This window comes from Gekko japonicus, unplaced genomic scaffold, assembly GCF_001447785.1.
Source record: "Gekko japonicus isolate JY-2015 unplaced genomic scaffold, Gekko_japonicus_V1.1 scaffold51, whole genome shotgun sequence".
Taxonomy (NCBI): domain Eukaryota; kingdom Metazoa; phylum Chordata; class Lepidosauria; order Squamata; family Gekkonidae; genus Gekko; species Gekko japonicus.
Window position 1 is genome coordinate 1,059,899 of NW_015172004.1, and position 19,844 is coordinate 1,079,742.

General features: G+C 43.7%; 1 protein-coding gene across 4 annotated transcripts in view; it reads right to left on the reverse strand.

The window, feature by feature from the left end:
* SESTD1 (SEC14 and spectrin domain containing 1) overlaps positions 1–19,844 on the reverse strand; it is an 85,378-nt gene that overhangs the window by 8,921 nt on the left and 56,613 nt on the right. For 3 of the 4 annotated variants that reach the window (XM_015420149.1, XM_015420150.1, XM_015420148.1), the window contains exons 10-14: positions 18,638–18,693; positions 16,500–16,711; positions 10,784–10,906; positions 3,281–3,475; positions 1,749–1,863 (exon numbers count right to left, since the gene is read on the reverse strand). In XM_015420149.1, coding sequence (XP_015275635.1) covers positions 1,749–1,863; positions 3,281–3,475; positions 10,784–10,906; positions 16,500–16,711; positions 18,638–18,693 — 701 coding nt within the window. The remainder of the gene's footprint in view (positions 1–1,748; positions 1,864–3,280; positions 3,476–10,783; positions 10,907–16,499; positions 16,712–18,637; positions 18,694–19,844) is intronic. The other variant, XM_015420151.1, reaches the window with a different exon arrangement.

The following is a 19,844-nucleotide window of genomic DNA, read 5'->3' on the forward strand; positions in this document are numbered from 1 at the left end:
CTTCGGCGGGGAGCCACGGGTTCGCCACGGGAGCACTGCGCTTCCCAGATGTTGACGTGAGATCGCGCCCGGAAAATCCGCGATACTCCCGTGCCTCTCCCGTGGCAACTTTGCCGTGTGACCGGGGCCATAGTGCGTTTTTCTAACTTGCTCCGGGCTTTTCTGGAAAAGGTGGACCTGGCCAGAGTCTTACATGCCTCAGTAACAGATTCAGGTGGGTAACCATGTTGGTCTGAAGCAACTGAAGAAGTGTGCATGCACACAAAAGCTTATACCTTGAATAAAACTTTGTTGGTCTTAAAGGTGCCACTGGACTCAGTGATTTTCAGGACAGACCACCCAGCAAGGCATTCTTTGAAAAGGGTTCAAATGGTACAGAACAGAGAAGCCAGAGTGCTTCCACGGGGCTGCCTGCAGCGAGCAGGTAACTCCCATCCTGTGCCAATTATACTGGCTGCCAGGAGGCATCCAGCCTAATACAAAAATTCTGGTGTCAACGTTGAAGGCCTTAGTTTGGGTCCAAAGTACCTGGCGGCTGGCGCACCACCTCCTCCTGTACAGACTCGCTTGTGCTCCCTGGTCAGCCGGGTAAGCTTATTGGGGGAACCCATTAGAGAATTATGATTGTCAGGAATCCACAGGAGGGCTTTCTGAGCAGTTGCCCCCACCCTTTGGTACTCACACCCACCCACCCCGCATTGCAACCAGTTCATTCTTTAGAAGCCCTCTGTCAGCAGCTGAAAACTTTATTTCAGAAGATCTTCAGCTAAATTTTGTTTCCAATGCATTGTTACCTATTCTTAACTGCTGTGGATGGATTTGATGGCAGGTCACCTTACTTATTTTTAACAGAAGGGTGAGGGTATAAACTCTTGCAATAAATAAATATGTACTGTTTGTTTCCATTTCAATTGGGGGTTTGGGGACAATTGTTTTTCTCTCTCGTTAAAGCAGCTTTATGCACTGACAAAAATTTGTTAGACTTCCCACTGCACAAGGCTATAACCAATTTCAGTTTGCTCTCAGAAACCTTACATTTTGGAGGCAAGACCTCTGGTTTAAAGACCCAAGTACACACATTTCATTGTGAAGTTTCCTTTCTGCAATGCAAATAATTAAGGTGCTGCTGGATTTTATATCCAAATCACATTGCTACCTTTGAGCCGAATGTTCAATGAAACTGACAGCTCAGGCTATGATGCAAAGAAGAGTCTGTGTGTCCAGTGAGGGTTGTTTGCCCATTCTGCATTTCATTACGTTATTGGGGTTTTTTTTTAAAACAGAGGCAACTCCAAATGTCCTGGAAGAGGGGAGGGGGAGAGGACACCAGCACATCTGATGGAAGCCCTCTGTACATCTCAAGGAATGGTGGCAAGAGATGACAATACATATAATACCAAGCATGAAGAGGGATGGGCATGGTAAAATAGTCTCTCACCAAAAAGATTTTCAAGCAACTTGGTTCCCAGCAGTGGAATATCTCGCAGAAGAAGAAGTGATTCCAAACAACTCTTATTACAAAGATCTGTTATATTTTTAAAAGGCTCTTACGGGTTGAGAATATTGATTATTGCATGGTATTAATATGTGTTCTGAATGTACTGTTGAATATATTGTTCAGAATAATTTTTTAAAAAACCCAGTTATTACCCAAAAAAAGAGGGATGGGCATATCCCTTTTTTTTCATTCTGGCATAGTCATTCACTGTTGTGCAAATTTCAGCACAAATCACCCAACTTCGGCTTACCAACACTTTTTAACTTTTCTTCAAGTAACTTTAAAGTTTGCTGGATTGATGCTCCGTCAGCGGGCGCTACATCCACACACAGCATCCCTAGCAAGCCATCTAGTTGCTGAGACAACTGAAACAATAAAAAGGGAGGAGTCCAGAGATGTTAGTTGCTCCCAATCCTAGTGATTTCTAGAGGATGCACTGAGTGTACTGCAAAAAGGCGATTTATAAGGATGACGAGGCTAGCAGGACTTGGGTCAACGAGATGGTGCATGGCTAATACTCAACAACTGCACAGAATCCTGTCATTTAAGCAGTAATACTTCCCATCAGTCTTCTGAGATCCAAACTGTGGAAGTGGGCAAGACCCCCTCAAATACTGGGCATTTGTGTTTTGGCAAACATCAACTTAGGGCTGAAGGTCCAGACAGAGTGGGAGAGAGTCAAGAGTAGGAAAGTGATGTTGACCCTTAAGAGTCACTCTGAGATGGAGCAAACTCTCTCTGTTCCTTGGCGGTATGAACGGGGGGCTTATAGACAACAACAACAAGAAGAATGCATACTAGAAGTTCCTTCCTGATTCTGAGGGAGGGATTGGGGGTGAGAGGATATAATAGGGTTTTTTTTACTCTTTCCTGGTCTGGACTATATCCACAGCCCTACGTCATTTTAAAACATTTTTGGTTTTCTATATTTTAACACACAAAACCAAACTGAAACTGCTGTCTCTGAAAAAGTTCTGCTTTGCTTTAACAGCAGGTTAAATCCACCACTTTGAATTTCATGGAAGAAAACAAATTTCTAGGTGATAATTGGTACATTACACATTATTGTTATTTTTGCAATTTATTTAAAATTAAAGTATAAATTGTGTATGAGGGAAGCGGGCCACACCAAACAAGTTGGTATCGAATAGTGAAAGTTGGGAAATACAGCTGTAAAGAACTGAAGGCATCCACACCGCTAATGAATTCTAGCTGCAAAGTGGAGGCTTCCTAATATATTCTCTCAGAGGCATTAAAATAGAAACCTGTTTTTCATCCTGCATGGTTAACTTTGTTGAAAGGACAAGTACATCTGAATTTGTCTACATTGGTGCAGTAAAATTTAATAAACCGGAGGATTATAGGTGGTGCGTCCTCGGAAATGAAGACTGCAATCTTTAGAATAAACAGCTGGATAGCCCAGGCAAGCCCAATCTCGTCAGATGGAAGCTAAGCAGGGCCAACCTTGGCAAGTACTTGGATGGGAGACCTCCAAGGAATACCAGAGCCGGGACACAAAGGCAGCCAATAACAAGCCACCTCTCTAAACGTCCCTTGCCTCCACGCCCCACTCGGGATCACCAGAAGTCAGCCACGATTTCCAGGCACACCTGCACGTCCGCGCACACACCCACACAAATATTTAAAAATAGAATAAACAGCTACGGGGTGTCTCCATTATTGAAAGAACCTGTCTAAACTGTTGGCCCTCTGAAGTTGTAACAGCAAAGCAACAGCTTGCAACAAATACGAGCATAAATATTTGAATAAAAGCAGGCTTACATCCTGGGCAACCCCGTGGAATTCAAGTGCTGCTTGTAACAGATTCTGTCGAAACTCCAGTTGACTGGCTTGCCGGTAGCAGACATCGCTCAGCTGCTGTTGTAATGCCTTCAGCTCTACAAGGTCTTCCTCATCCCCAGCATTCAACAACGCTGCAATCTGTTGATTAAGTTCCACGTACACGGCAAACCACTCCTGCAAAACCAACATAGCAAAAAAATAAGAAATAAAAATTCAACCATATATTCCTACATTTTGAGGAAACACCCAATCTATTAACAAATAAAAACAAAATCTAGGCTCGTTCTAGCGTTATGCATGCTTAAATATGCTTTAATAAATACATATGGCCAAGAGGATGCATGAATGCCTGGTTTCTTAAAAACAAGGAACAAATGTTGACGGCACGCTTCTACTTCAACACGACAAGCTAGTTCTGTTATTAATTCAGCCTTGGAAGTTGGTGGAAACATAATCATCTGAGCCTTTCTTGTTCTTCCGAACTATAATCCAGCCTTTTCTCTATCCACTTTCTTTACCCCTTCCACCTCTCTGTACTATACTATCTATCCATTTTACACACACATTCTAAATTGGTAATTGCTCCTTGTTCCCCCGATCGTCTTGCTTCTCTTTCCCCCAAGCATTCCATTAAATCAAACACAAATCTTAAACCATTTCACACTCAGCCCTATCTGCGGCTTCACAAATTTTCTTTTTAGTGGTATCAGGATTGCATATCAGTTGCCTTGTCCGATTATTATCTGGTATGTCCCCCAGAGAGTGCTACACTCAAGCAACGAACATCTTCTTGGAAGTCCCTGGCCCAAAGAGTATCCAACTGTCCTCAACCAGAGGCAGGGCCTTTTCAGCTGTGGCTCTGACTTGATGGAACTCTCTGCCTATCAGGGCCCTGTGGAATCTGTTACAATTCCACAGAGCCTGCAAGGCAGAGATGTTCCGCCAAGCATATGGTTGAGTACTGCAACGGTTTTAATGGTTAACAGCTCTAATAGTGGTATCTGAAGAAGTGAGCAGTGACTCACGAAAGCTCATACCCTACCACATATTTCGTTAGTCTTTAAGGTGCTACTGGACCTCTTGCTCAGCTCTCATAACTATCTGCTCGACTACCTGCTTCCATCCCCCTTCCCCATTGTTAATATAAATTCAAGGACTAGAATTGGATTATGGCACCATATGGTTTTTTAAAAAAATTTAATTTATAGATTCGTATTTTAGACTGTTCAATTGGATTTTATATGTTTCATAAAGCTATGTTGTGAACCACCCTGAGCCCACTTGTGGGAAGGGCGGTATAAAATTCTTATTAAATAAATATTAATAGAGACATGCTATCATTGGAACATGCTGTGTGTTCAGCTCAAGAGCAAGTTGGTAAGACAGTAAAAGACGCGGGAGTGCCCCCACGAGAGCAAGTTGGTGATGCAACAGAGATTAAGGGCCGGTCCAGACAGTAAAAGACGCGGGAGTGCCCCCACTATTGTTTGACCGATCATTGGTGCACAGCAGTGTTCGAAAGAGAAATTATTGCCCGGAGGCGGGATAGGAAAAAAAAAACCAAAGGCTTCAGGAGCACATGCCCTTACTGCACTCTCATTGCAGGAGGTCACTAGGTGCTCATAAAGCAGAAGCACCTCTCCACCTTGATGCATCCGAATCTGCTCTTCTTGCCGAACGCACCACTTCAAAATTAAGTCTTTGCCCAAGGTGGAATATCGAGGCCCTACATGCTCTCAATCAGCAGGGCTGCACTAGATCTGAAGACCTCTGGGATGTTTGAGATGCCCTTTAAATACATGGAGCTATGCCACTAGCCTGAGTTAGACGGCTCCATACCTTGACTTTCTCTTCCAATGGAGCAATAGCATTTCATCACTTCCTGTGCTGTTAGCCCTGGCTTCTGGTCACCATGACCACATCACTCAGAGGTCCCCACCATGGTGCCTGTAAGTGCCATGGCACCCGTAGACACCTTGCCTGGTATCAGTCAGTTTTTTTCAGAAAGCGGGTGGGGCCAGATGGGGTACTTGCCCAGCAGGGCTTCTGATCGGCTGTATAGATTAAACGAACATTGTTTTGGCTCCGCGAATTCCAAAGGTGCCCAGAGACTCAAGAAGACTGGGAACCCCTGCTCTATGGATTTATCCAGCCTCTATGGTCTTCATGGTCTCCCCATACTCTGTACGCAAAAGCTCCCAGGATTTACGAGAACAGGACTGGCAACCCTAATTATAATTAGATTCAGGTGGGTAGCTGTGTTGGTCTGAAGCAACAGGACAAAACTGGAGTCCAGCGGCACCTTTAAGACCAACAAAGTTTTCCGCTAATGATAACATTAGCGGAGATGGACAGACTAAGTGTACTTTTGCAAGGAAAGGACTACGAGATATTTGTAAAAAGATGGGAACATTTTATGTATGGGTAGAGAAGGGGGGGGAAGTGACTCGCAAGGATATCTGATATGTGGATACGTGTGATATAAACAATAAAAAATAAAAATTGCAAAAAAAAGACCAACAAAGTTTTATTAAAGGTATAAGCACACTTCTTCAGAAACAGTGAAATGGAAGTTACCAGTCCATACATATAGGTAGAAGGGGAACAGCAAATTAGTATACAGCATAATTTGTTGGTTTTAAAGGTGCAACTGGACTCGAATTTTGTTCTAATTATAATTAGTCCATTTGCAAACTCCCAGGCTCTCCTACTTGTATTTTTCACTGATAAAACCATGGCAAAAGCTCTGTCTTATATGCATTATTGTAAGCATTCTAATCATTGGCTGAAATTCCTAGAGTAAATAGCATCAATACCACCTTTAAAAATGGGAACTCATGACTCAGGGCTTTTAAAGGTGGCATAATGCTGGGTGAGAAAGGGAAGGAAATGACTTAATGCTAAATGAACATTTAAGCTATTTTCCAGTAGCAGTGGAATAAATGACATCTGCAGTATGACTACTGCATGCAGTGAAGTCAGAATCCTTTTTAGTAAACACAGTTAAAAGTAATTAGCTTGCAAATCAATGAGACAGCTTATTAAAGAAACACTAGAGTTATTTAAAAAGGTTTTTATGTATATAAGGCAGTAACTTCTAATCGTTGCTTTGCACAGCCTTGGTGTCAATTTCTCAAATTCACTGGCAAAAGACAGATTGAATAATAGTCTCATAATGCTTTATTTACCAAAGAAATGTTTTCCAAGTGATTAAAAATTCATGAGGTTCTAGAGGCTTTCACTGGCGATTCCCCTTATTTTACTGTAAATTCATAACGTAAATGGTATGAATGAATCTATTTGTAGTTTTTTTAGTTTCCTTCTCCCTTTGGGGTTTGATCCTACAGAACTGCAAACAGAGTGAGTTTTTGGAAAAGATTTCTGCCCATTCCTCCTGCAGTTCACTGTAGCCCCCCCCAAAAAAAAACTCCTGAGGGTCTGGGGCCCCTTGGGAACAATGCAAGAAGTGAGAGAAGGGTCTATCTTTTGAGAAGACGGGGAATCACATGCACAGCCTGCTGTGTCTTATTTACTGAGGAATGAGCCAGGGAATTTGGCCAGGGAAAAAGCAGCAGGCAGAAGGGATTGAGATGACACGGCCAAGAGTGAGGGGAACTTGTCCAACTCTGAAGCAGCAGGGGTCCTGACAAGTCTCAGGCATGGGTGTTTACCTTCAGATCTGACACAATCCCAATTCAAACACTCACTGAGAATACCAAGCACTTAAAAAAAAGCATTCGAGAGAATATACAGAGTCCTCAGTTAGCTGCAGCACAACAGATATGGAGGTGGTTGTTTTTTTTCCTGAAAGGTGATGCCTAATCCAGGGAAAAGGCCTTGCATTCTCTACTACCTAGTGGATCAGGAAAATAAACCAGGAAGGAGACATCTTATGCATGGTGAAATACAGAAGTCACTTTAGGGGGGAATGGCAAGTCTAGGTGCAATACAACCCTGGGCTTAAGCATACAGCGGAAGAGGATACTGGAGCACAGGGCATATAAGAAGGCAGTTCTGAAGGAGGAAAGAGGCAATAACTTCATACTATATTTATGCATTAGCTCTGATAGCACTAAGGACAATCCACAGGCTGGGACAGATGGGATGACAGATGGGCGTTGATTCTGAAGGTCCTTGAAAAAATGCTGAATCGACTGGTGACAAAGAACATGATGACCTTCAACAGGAGGCTGTATAAGAAAAACCACAACCATGTGATTTCACGAGGAGAAAGCGAAGTCTATGCTGACTCCAGTCCAAAAATCGGGTGTATGGAAATAAGACAATGAATCAAAAAATTTTGTTTGTGCAGCAAAAGAACAAAACTGCATCCAGTTATGTGATCAAGACTTCCTGGTGGATAGTTCTGAAGGAATGGAATGAACTAATAAAAACCGGATCCTCCTGACCAATTCAATATTTGGATACTGTCACAGAGGAGCTTCATAGTTCATGTCCACCCTCATTGGCAGCTGCAGGTAATTAATTGTCTTCTGTATGATACAGAAGTATTGTGAGTCTGAGTAGATGAGGCCTTTACAGAGCTATGAGGATAAAATTAGTGTGGATATTTTTTTAAACAGTGATTTTAGAAGTAAGGGGAACCGAGAAGACAAATAAAATGGGGGCTTCTCTCTATGACCTCATGAATACATTTCCCATATGGGCTTTTCCTGGCTGCAGGTTGACTCAGCTTCCTCAAAATACAAGATCACCAACAAAGTTTTAAAGGCAGGGTAGAAGTTAAGATGCTGAACTGCAGACTGGAAGTTCGGCGGCTCGAGACCCGAGTGCCGCATGACGGAGTGAGCTCCCGTCTCTGGCCCCAGTTCCTGCCAACCCAGCAGTTTGAAAGCAAGAAACTGCAAGTAGATAAATAGGTACCGCTTCGGTGGGAAGGCAACAGCGTTCTGTGCGCCTCGGTGTTTAGTCATGCCGGCCACATGACCACGGAAACATCTTCAAACAGCGCTGGCTCTTCGGCTTGGAAATGGAGATGAGCACCGCCCCCTAGAGTCGGATTCGACTGGCTTTCGAGCAAGGGAAACCTTTACCTTTAGAAGGCATTATTCTGGGTAACGATCATTCGTAGACCACCCAACAAGTCTCACTCAGTGTACCTGGGCTATAAAGGCCCATCACTTGCTAGGCAGAATGCTGTGATCTGAACAGAAATCCTAGACTGCTCTTGTCAGACTGCACAAAGCTTAAGGGGGCAGTACGCAGTATTTTTGTTGATCTAAAATTTGATAGTCCAAGGCTGGCTATGATAATTCTACCTTTAAACAGGAGGACAGAACACTGCTGAAGTGGTCTGCATGCATACCCTACGACACAGTGAAAGATTCACATACCCCGCTGACAGTAAGAGACTGGAAGAGGATGCCTCACCAGAGAAGTAAATATAGATCAGATCTAGGATGTTGGGACTAAGAGAGCTCAAGTTGACTGAAAGCCTAAGAAATGAAAGTGGGTCATACCCTGCTACAAATGCAGTGGACCACAGAAGCGGCTGCTGCCTTTACGTTAAAAAAAAGCACTGACTACAATATCCTCTCTAAGTCGGATGGAGAAAATATGATTCCACAGTGAGTCCACCCAAGGAACAGGTTGAATAGGTGACAGCACTGACAAACTGGATTTGCTGCATGGCAAAGGAGACTTTTTTTAGCTGATATGAGGGACAACGGAACCGAGCACATGAGGGAGCGGTGGTGCAGGCAATACGACGCCTGCAGGTAACATCTGTAGCGAACAGCCACAATGGCTGTTCGAATCCCCACCGCAGCTGGGTTGAGCCCCCGGCCCCAGTCCCAGCTCCCGCCAGTCCAGCGGCTCTAATAACAACTAGACAAATGGGTACCTGCCCTAGGCGGCAGGGAGGCACCCTCCTCCTGGTTCCGTGCCAGGAGTGCGGTTGATGACGGCAGCAGCAATCGGAGCGGCGAAAAGAAATGGCGGCGGAGCAGCGATCCCAGGAGGTGGCGACCAGATCGAGAGGAGGTGGAGCCGGGTGACGCAGCGACGAAGGGGACGCAGCGCGGCAGGAGCCCGATGGGACGTATAGCCGGAAGCTGCGCCCCGAAGCAACTGCGCACCAACGGAAGTCAGCGGAGCCTACCCAGTAGATGGTCGCCAGTCGTCTGAAGCCGCCCGAAGCCATCCGGATCAGCGGAAGAAACAACGAGGCCGCCGGAAAAAGAACAAGATTGCCGCATGGGTGCCGGTAGGGAACCCCTCCCCCGTGAAAGATTGTGGCCCTAGTTAGATATATATAACTACATAATGTAGTTCATTGTAAACCGCTCTGAGACCCATTAGGGGTTACGAGCGGTATAGAAATCGAAATAATAAATAAATAAATAAATAAATTTATTGAGGCCAGGAGAAAATTACCGGTTAAGGAAACCACATTGAATTTTTTGAGTTTTATGAAGAAGGTCAGTACTTCATAACGTTTCTAGAGTGGACACCTCCATCCTTCTCTGCAACAACAAATTACATGGAATGAAATTTCATATGGATAGTAGGATTCAGGGAGCAGTCGATGCCTCATGAAAGTATCGACTACCCCAGATAGGGCAATTGTGAAAGCCCCTGCTTTCTTGCACACAGACAAGTTATCACGGATGCTAACTACAGTCTGCCTCCAAACTATGGTTTGCAAATTTATGCCTAACGAATTGTAGGCACAGACGCCATATGGGGGAGTTCACAGGGACCGTGAAGAATTGGGCAACACCCCCACATGTCCTTGTTCTGCCAGTGGCACAAGACGGAGGGCAACTCTGCCCAATCTTTCTCACTGTAGCCACCTCCCCAGATGCTGCACGGCATTGTGTCCGTGTGGATCCCCCAAATCCCAGAACCACCCAGCAAAAGGTTGCCGTAGGGAAGAGTGACATGGCAGTCATGGTCTGTAGGATTCAACCCACCGCTGGCAGGAAGATACTCCGTCTAGAGTGCAGTGAATCGTAGCTCCGTTTGGTGCACGCTGCCCTCTCAACCTTTCTTCCCTATAAACTGGAAAATTTGCTTACCAATGAATTCCACGTCTACTCATTCGCCAAACTGGGCAATCTCATCTTCATCAAATTTACACAGGATCTTACTTAACCGGGCACGGAAGTAATTATGGTGCTTTCCAACCCTCAAAAAAGAGATGCTTATGCCAATCTAGTGCTCCTTATGCTGCATTTTCAATCTCATCAGAAGCACAAATCATCGCTCTTCCATTTTAAAACATCACCATAATACTGCCATGACATTAGATTTTAATTACCTTTCATGGAGATCACAAGCATTTATTGCCAGCTATTCTGCTAGGTTGCTACAGAAGACTAAGGGCAACATTTTATAAGTCATAAATCACTGTCTAGAAATTTCAGGGGGAGAAAAAATGTCACCGGAAAATGTTGCACATAATTAATTACATATAAGGACAATCGTGCAATAGCTTCCTCCAGGAAAATGAAAACTCACACTGTGTTGACTTTCAATCTCTTCGTGCTTCTGCTGTAAAGCCTGTGAGGCTCTGATTGAATCACCTATCCCCCACTGCGTTCTAAGCTGTTCTGAACCGGGTCCTTCAAGCCAGTTCACCACCTGTAAAATCAAACGGTAACCTTTACAATCACAGCAAATAATTAATATACAAACACCACCTAGGCACTTTTTAGAAGCATGTTATTTAGATTTTTCTTCCACTGATGTCATTTACATTTAACTTTAAAAACAGCTCATGACGTAGGTGTTTAATTAGCAACGCTACCTCTACCTTAAGTACCGGGGGGAGCAGTGTGTACTGGAGTAACATCTCAGTACAGACACAACCGACAGTGCTGATCAAACATTTCCAAATGCTTTTCTGGAAGAATGTTTGCTTTGTGAACCCTAATAAGGTGCCATTGCACATTAGAAGCAGAGCATGAAAAGTACTTGGCGTACCCGTGTTTTGTCAATTCGTATCTTTATTAGCAGGTAAGATGAAAAGCTCACTTCAGAAGAGAAGAGGAAAGAACAGTTTCTACTGAAAGCGACATTGTTCCCGTTTGCAAAATTCCAGTGCCCAGACTGGCTTAGGAACAAATCTCAGTGTACTGTACACCCATTTCCTGCTTCCTCGTTATGCGCTGTTCTATTTACAGGTTATTTAATGGTCAGTGTTTAACTGCAGGTGGAAGAACAGAGTGAATGCGTCCGGAGCAATATTTTACATGGGGGTGGTTCAAGAGCAGTGGAGCCTGACTCACCGTAGGGAACAAGCACTACATATCCCATAATGATCAACCAATCTGTGTGATAACAGAAAATGAGCACTTCACACTGAGGCATAACAAGATAAAAATGTGTCTCAGACAAACACAGCAGATGATTAACAGCAGTATTTTATAATACATTTTTTTTTGGGGGTGGGGGAGACTAGAAAGGCAAAAGGCAAGGCAGGTATCCCCAAGAACCCTTTTTAGCTGCTCCCTACATTGTGTGTGTTTAAGTACCATTGAGTCACTTCTGACTTACGGCGACCCCATGAATGAATGACCTCCAAAATGTCTTATCATTAAAAGGGCCACTGAGGGCCATGGCTTCCTTTGTTGAGTTACTCCATCTCCTGTTGGGCTTCCTCTTTTCCTAGCATTCTTGCAAAACTGAGGGTCATGGCTTCTTTAATTGCGTCAGTCCATCTCCTATTGGGCCTCACTTCAAAAAGGATGTGGACAAAATCAAGAGGGTGCAGAAGAGAGCGATGAGGATGATCAGGGGTCTGGAGACTGAGCCCTACAAAGAAAGGCTAAGGGCCTTGGGAATGTTTAGTTTGGAGAAGAGGAGATTGAGGGGGGACATGATTGCTCTCTTTTAATATTTGAAAGGCTGCCATTTGGAGCTGTGGTGGCTCAAGTGGTTAAGACGCTGAACTGCAGGCTGTGGAAGGTCAGTAATTCTGCAGTTTAAGACCCGGGTGCCGCAAGATGGAGTGAGCTCCCGTCTCTAGTTCCAGCTCCTGCCAACCTAGCAGTTCGAAAGCAAGAAATTGCAAGTAGATAAATAGGTACCACTTTGGTGGGAAGGTAACAGCGTTCCGTGCGCCTTGGTGTTTAGTCATGCCGGCCACATGACAACGGAAATGTCTTCGGACAGCGCTGGCTCTATGGCTTTGAAACGGAGATGAGCACCGCAACCCTAGAGTCGGATTCGACTGGCTTTCGAGCAAGGGAACCTTTACCTTTACATTTGGAGGAGGGCAAGGAGCTGTTCCAGTTGGCAGCAGAGGAGAGGACCCGAAGCAACGGGTTTAAATTACATGCAGAAAGGTATCGGCTGGATATTAGGAAAATCTTTTTCACGGCCAGAGTGGTTCAAAGGTTGAATCAGCTGCCCAGGGAGGTGGTGAGCTCCCCTTCACTGACAGCTTCCAATAAGAGGCTGGACGAATATTTGTCAGAGATGCTTTAGGCTGGTCCTGCGTTGGGCAGGGGGGTTGGACTAGATGGTCTGTATGGCCCCTTCTGACTCTTATGATTCTATGATTCCTCTTTTCCTGTTGCTTATAACTTTTCCCAGCATTACTGTTTTTTTCCAGTGAGTATGACCAGGGTACGATAGCCTCAGCTGAGTCATTTTAACTTCCAGGCTTGATTTGATCTTGAACCCACTCATGTGTCTTTTTGATAGTCCATGCTATCTGTAAAACTCTCCTCCAGCACCACATTCCAAATGGGCCAACTTTTCCTCCTGTCAGCTTTCTTCATTGTCCAACTTTCACACCCATACGCAGTAATATGGATTACTTTTGGCACAAGTGCTCTCTGTATTGCACTACTGAAAAAGTTCAGTGGCAGCTGGATGGGGGAGATGCCATTATAAATGGGAAGGTGTCTAAACCCTTGGTACTTATGTAGAGTTAGCTATGCAGGTCTCCACATTTAACTGCTGCCCAAACAGCACAGCCTAGGGAGATTGTTCGCGGGTATTTTCAAAGTCTTATCCCTCAGCTAGCGGCTACATACCAAATTCCTCAGCAGTTCTCACACAGTCAAGGCTGACTCACTCAGTGCTTCTTGTAGTCTGTTACAGAGAGCCGAACAGAAACACACACACACGTGCAAAAACACACACGCACAGAGCAAGCCGTCAACTATGAAAGGCACATGCGTGTTTTAAAACGATTCTGTTTCTTCACACAATAACATGGGAGTCAGGAGCCGCGACCCTTCCCTCAATAGTCCTCAGTTTATACCGTGGAGAAATAATCCACTGACAATGTGCATGCGCCATTCAGATTTGGGACGGATGCAATAAATAAACGAACAAAATAAAAAGATGACTAATATGGACCTTATCCACAAATACACCTGGAAAAAGCTGAGCAATTAGACTTGGCTGCCTAGCATCTATTTTGTGGTAAATGACAGAACAAAACGCAGCTTGCACCGGGAGTTAGACTCTCCCATTGCAGCAGTTACGATTTGTTTCATCCAAATGGTACGGCAAATCATCTCGTCGTACCTGCTTGCATCAGGTGCCCTTGTTCCAATCTCTCCCTTCCATCACACCATTCCGGCTGCATGCGGGCAGCTGGCTTGGTATATGTTTGTTTTTTTGATCACTTGTGGTCCCTTGGTCCCTTGTTAGAAACTCTAAACAAAGTCACTGAGGTTCTCTCTCCCCCCACGGTATTTGGAAATCTTTGGCAGGTACCTTCTAAATTGATTTAACTAAATAAAAATACAGATGAATGCACAATTTCATTGCTTGCCAAGGTTCAATACGTTTATTATGCAGCATCAGTAACATAGACAGAGCAAATGGATGACAATTTCTAATCAGAATGATGCAAATTGAGGTTGATGCCCCAGTAAACAAGTCTATTTAAATGCATTAATAATGGCAGTTTGCCAAACTAGGTTATAAACTTCATTCCAATCAGCTCATCTTTGCTTGGATCATTTGAATACTCAAGTTACCACAGGGGGGAAAGAAGTCAATATAGTTTCTGACTGATGCACTTTTTATTTTGTTTTCTTTTCAGCCAATTTTTTTTTGTGTAATAAAGTCTGATCACATGGATAATGTGCCTATACAGATTTATATTTTCATGGCTAAAACCAGAAGCAAAAATTAAACTGTTGCATTTAAATACATCTAAAATAGCACGGAGAAAAAAAATTGTTTGAGTTATTGGTTTGTGTTTTCAGGACTTTAAGGTCACATATAACAATTCACTGACTTTAATCTATCCAGCAAAGCTGCTAAAATATATATACGCATCTAATGTCAAATAATAAGCCTGGAAAAGAAATACAATTGTTCTGTTTCCTCTATTATCTCTACTGAGACAATGTCTGCAGGAGTGTTGAAAGCACCAATTACATGCCGCTTTTCAAAGCATCAATCCCCATCTTTTATGACCTTTTAGTACACAATTCATTAAAAGGATTTTTATTCATTTTAGTCAGCAATAGATTTGTACTACAAACGTTGCTATAGATTTTAATAACTGGATATACTAACCTATTTAAATGTTAGACAGGCACATATAAGACAAATAATAGCTTCCCTTAGATGTCTTACACAAAACAACCTTTGCTTTAAAATAAGCAGGAGTTTTGTTAGACCTCAAAGACCAGTACATTTTTAATCCCTACATACATGTAAGAGGTCTTATTAGATTGACAAACATGCAGAGAGATCGCTGAGGTTATACATTTAATGTTTATAGCACCTTTTAATGTTGGAATGTTTTAGATGTTTTTAAGATTGTTTAAATTGTTATTGATGTATTTATTCCTTTAAGTAAGCCGCCCTGACCGGCCTTGGCTGGGAGGGATAAGTATAAATTGAGAGAGACAGAGACACACAGAGAGAGACAGAGAGAGAGAGAGAGAGAGAGCGAGAGAGAGAGAGAGAGAGAGCGAGAGAGAGAGAGAGAGAGAGCGAGAGAGAGAGAGAGAGAGAGCGAGAGAGAGAGAGAGAGAGAGCGAGAGAGAGAGAGAGAGAGAGCGAGAGAGAGAGAGAGAGAGAGCGAGAGAGAGAGAGAGAGAGAGCGAGAGAGAGAGAGAGAGAGAGCGAGAGAGAGAGAGAGAGAGAGCGAGAGAGAGAGAGAGAGAGAGCGAGAGAGAGAGAGAGAGAGAGCGAGAGAGAGAGAGAGAGAGAGCGAGAGAGAGAGAGAGAGAGAGCGAGAGAGAGAGAGAGAGAGAGAGAGAGAGAGAGAGAGAGAGAAAGAAAGAAAGAAAGAAAGAGAAAGCAACCCAGATGTAGACAGCAGAGTTAAAGGCCCATGAAATGCAGGAAGAACAAGGTGAGGTGTAATTACATAAAATTCAAATGTAATTAAGAAAAAAATTACAGAGATCATTTATAATAGCAGTAATGGGACACAGAGCAATTGCTCTTGTCTTGCCAAGCTAACTAACAGCAGTAATAGCTGAGGAACCCCAAGACACTGGAGACAGCATCACCCTTCCTTTGGCTTACTATCCTTAGGGATTTTAGCAGAAATGGATCAATGTTATTGATAACCAGGAGGCACTTTGGTGCAATTAAAGCTGCCCTGTGCTAACGAAGCTCGGAATTGTTCCACATGGCTCCCAAACCACATACAGGAAGATACTTCCAGGTGGTCAAACATATTAATCTGAAGCAGATCAGAGTCCAGTGGCACCTTTAAGACCAACAAAGGTCTTTTCAAGGTATGAGCTTTCGTGTGCATTTGAAAAAGTGTGAATACACACCAAAGGTCATGCCTTGAATAAACCTTTGTTGGTCTTAAAAGGTGCCATTGGACTCGAAATTTGCCTCACATACAGGAAGAGTACGGTTGTCTGATGTTCTCAACTGCAGATGCCCTGTTTATTCAAACAACAGACATCTGTTAGTTCAGGAGACACAGGGGTATAAATCCTATCCCATGATTTGGATAATGGAAAAAGTCTCAGCAAAAAAATATATCAGACCACCCACCCACAAGTTGCTAAATACTTTTATTCTACTGAATGACAATAACCGTATTATCACTAAACTTTTCTGGATTATAAATCTGCTACCTACTTTGAGTTCTTTCTCCACTTGTTTGACTTCTCACTGAGTGATATTTACATGAATGATGTGCAGAGATGCAAGACGGCTAGCTCAGACCACACTCTTACTAGATGTTCTATTACAGGTAAGTAAAAGCAACCAAGTGGAGCTTGGCACGTACCTGCATTACCTTCTGTTGAATCTCCTCCAGCTGAGTCCGCTTGCTGCGCTGCCTGCACACTTCCTGGTAACGCGTGTACTGTTCTCGGAGCGAATCCAGCAGTTTCATGACCTGAGGCTGAGCAAGCAGTTCATCATCCATAGGAGACCACGAGACTCCTCCATCAGACCCGTTGAAGCGGCGCTGCTGCAATTCAGATAACAACTCGTGGCCTGTAATGGCAAAAGAAGTTGTTGTCATAATTAACACCCAAGAGACTCGGATGTGGAACAGCCAAGTTAAAAAAAGAAAAAGAGTGACAGGTTGCGAAATCTCAAGACTAGGCGACGGACAATAAAACTGAGGAACAGGCTTCACAGTGTGTCTTGAGAGGGGTCCATTTCAGTTCCTATGCAAATCTCCGCTGGTGCTATGGTCACAGCATGACATGGGGACAGCTGACTCCATCATTAGTGATGTCACAGACCCTTCCCAGTAGACTAGCCGGCTATTTCACTCCCCTCCTGATGGAGTAGCCGGCTATGTCACGCAATCTCACCCAATTCCCTTCCTTACTACAGCTCCCATCCCGCATGCCTTTCCTCCATGCAGGTCCCATGACCTCCAGCACAGGCTTGTTGACAGTCGAAAAGGAACATCATCCCTTTTCCACCAGTGGAAACGCTGGTTGGATCCAACCCAATAGCCTGCACTAAAGGTAAAGGTTTCCTTTGCTCGAAAGCTAGTCGAATCATCCAAACAAGAGATTAAAGAGACAGGTTTTGAGTTCATGAATCAGAATGAATACCAGAAAACATTTGTTAAGTAAAGAAAAGATCTGAATTATGTAATTTAACTTGTAAGATGATGCTCTGTACTCTACCAGTCCCTGAATTTCATACCCAATACCTTATCCCACCCCTTCCATATTTTTTCCTATATGAGTATAAAAATAATAGAAAGCTAGTCGAATCTGACTCCAAGCCGAAGAGCCAGTGCTGTCCAAAGACGTTTCTGTGGTCACGTGGCCGGCAAGACTAAACACTGAGGCGCACGGAACGCTGTTACCTTCCCACCGAAGTGGTACCTATTTATCTGCTTGCGATTTCTTGCTTTCAAACTGCTACAATACTCCAAATCACGATGGGCTGGATCCAAAGCACTGTCAATGAAACGAAGCTGGCAAAGTGTGGCTTTCTTCCTCCCGTCTCCTGATAGAGCTCTCCAAGCCCCTCGAAGTTCTGCTCTCACTGGTCAAGGGACCTCAGGAACACCATGGGGGATAGCGCAGAGGTCTGCAGTGTGGAGGGAAGGGGGATTGGCAAATATTGTCTTCCCTTCCTCCATCAATGGAAGCACCACTTCACCAGCTTAACTGCCATTATGCTAGTAGAATGACTGTTGGATCCAACCCAATGCCTTCACAAATTGGAGAGGGGGGGGGGGCGGCTGTATTTTGCAGAAAATATATACTGGACACAATCTGACAAAACTGCACACTTCTAAATGTCACTGATGTCCAATGTGAGGTTTTCCCACTGAAATCCATGCAACTTAAAACATATTTAATTTGCGCTGGATTGTACCCACTGTGTCTGGGGAGCTGGGAAAATGTGATATTCCCCAAACTAAAAGGGCTTAGTATAGGAAGACTTCAGGATACTGAGCAACAAATGGGGGTGGGGGGGCCTATTTTTTGAGCTAGAAACTAAATGGAAGGCCCAAAGTCGACATACTATTTCCATTTCCATAATAAGTTAGCATCTTGCCAAGTCCAACACTGTCCATTATCCTTCCCAGTTGATTATTTATAAAAGAGCTTAAATTCTTAATTGCCTTCTTGGCATTCTCAGGAGGTCGATTAGCAATTCCAGGAGAAAGGGAGATTGGTGCTTTATTTCTGTATAGCTGCTGTTCCCAGATATGGGATGAAGAGGTCTGTTAGAATGGCAGTGTGTAGAAAAAATATATTTTAAGATGACAATAATGAATAAATTCCTAATAGGCATTGTTTTGCTGTGACTGAATGGTTGACGGTAAGAATTTTAGTTAGCTCAGAAACCCAGAAGTTAGATAAACCGCACACATCACCGCACTTATCAAGACATAAATCAATAAAAATTAGAATAATGATGCCACAGCTGTCCAGCTTACTATACCTGTCTGCAGAACGGTCTCGGGATCAACAGACGGAAGAAAATTTAAGTCTATAGACCTTGAAATAAAAAGATAAGTTACTGTTAATTGCATGTCAAAACAACCCCCCCCCCCCAAACCATACCCACAACAGTAGCTAGAAGCCTCAGAAAGGGGTTTGGCTTTTTTACATACTTGAAATGGCTAGCGTTTTTCCTTTTGCACTATGAATACTAAAAATATTTGTGTTGAAACGGTGTCATTTTCAAAATATCAATAATATTTTATTAGAAATGTTGGAACATTGGACATTTTTGCCTTATTTGCTTTTCAGTTATTTATCCAATGAGACAGATAGCTGACCTTAAGAACATAGGAGAAACCATGACAAATCAGGCCAATGGCCCATCCAGTCCAACACACTGTGTCACACGGGGTCAATACCCAGGTGCTATCAGGAGGTCCACTAGTGGGGCCAGAACCCCAGAAGCCCTCCCACTGTTGCCCACCCAAGCACCAAGAATACAGAGCATCACTGCCCCAGACATAGTGTTTCATTTATAACTTGTGGCTAATAGCCACTAATGGACCTCTGCTCCGTATATTTATACAGTCTCCTCTTGAAGCTGACTATGCTTGTAGCCGACACCACTTCTTGCGGTAGTGAATTCCATGTTAATTATTCTTTGGCTGAAGAAGTACTTCCTTTTATCTGTTCTAAGCTTACTGCTCATTAATTTCATTGAGTGCTCACAAGTTTGTGTATTGTCAGAAAGGGAGAAAAGTACTTCTTTCTCTACCTTCTCTGCATAATTCTGTAAACCTCTATCATGTCACCCCGCAACTGTCATATCTCCAAGATAAAGAGCCCTAACCTCTTTAACCTTTCTTCATTGGGAAGGTGTTCCATCCCCTTGTTCATTTTAGTTGCCCTTTTCTGCATTGTTTCCAAAGCTATCATATCTTTTTTGAGGTGTGGTGACCAGAACTGATTTACTGGCTTGTTGCCGTAATCTATATATCTAATTCCCAACTTGCCCCCTCCGTGCGGATACTTAAATCAGCACGGAGGGGGCAGCTGGGGGGCTGGGGGAGGTTTGTGCACACGTGGGCCAGTCCCCACGTGTGCACAAAAATAAAAAAAGTTTTTAAAAATTTCGGGGGGATGTTTAAATCCCCCCGAAAGTGCAAGAGCGTCTCCTGCGCATGCGCAGGAGACGCTCTGCAACG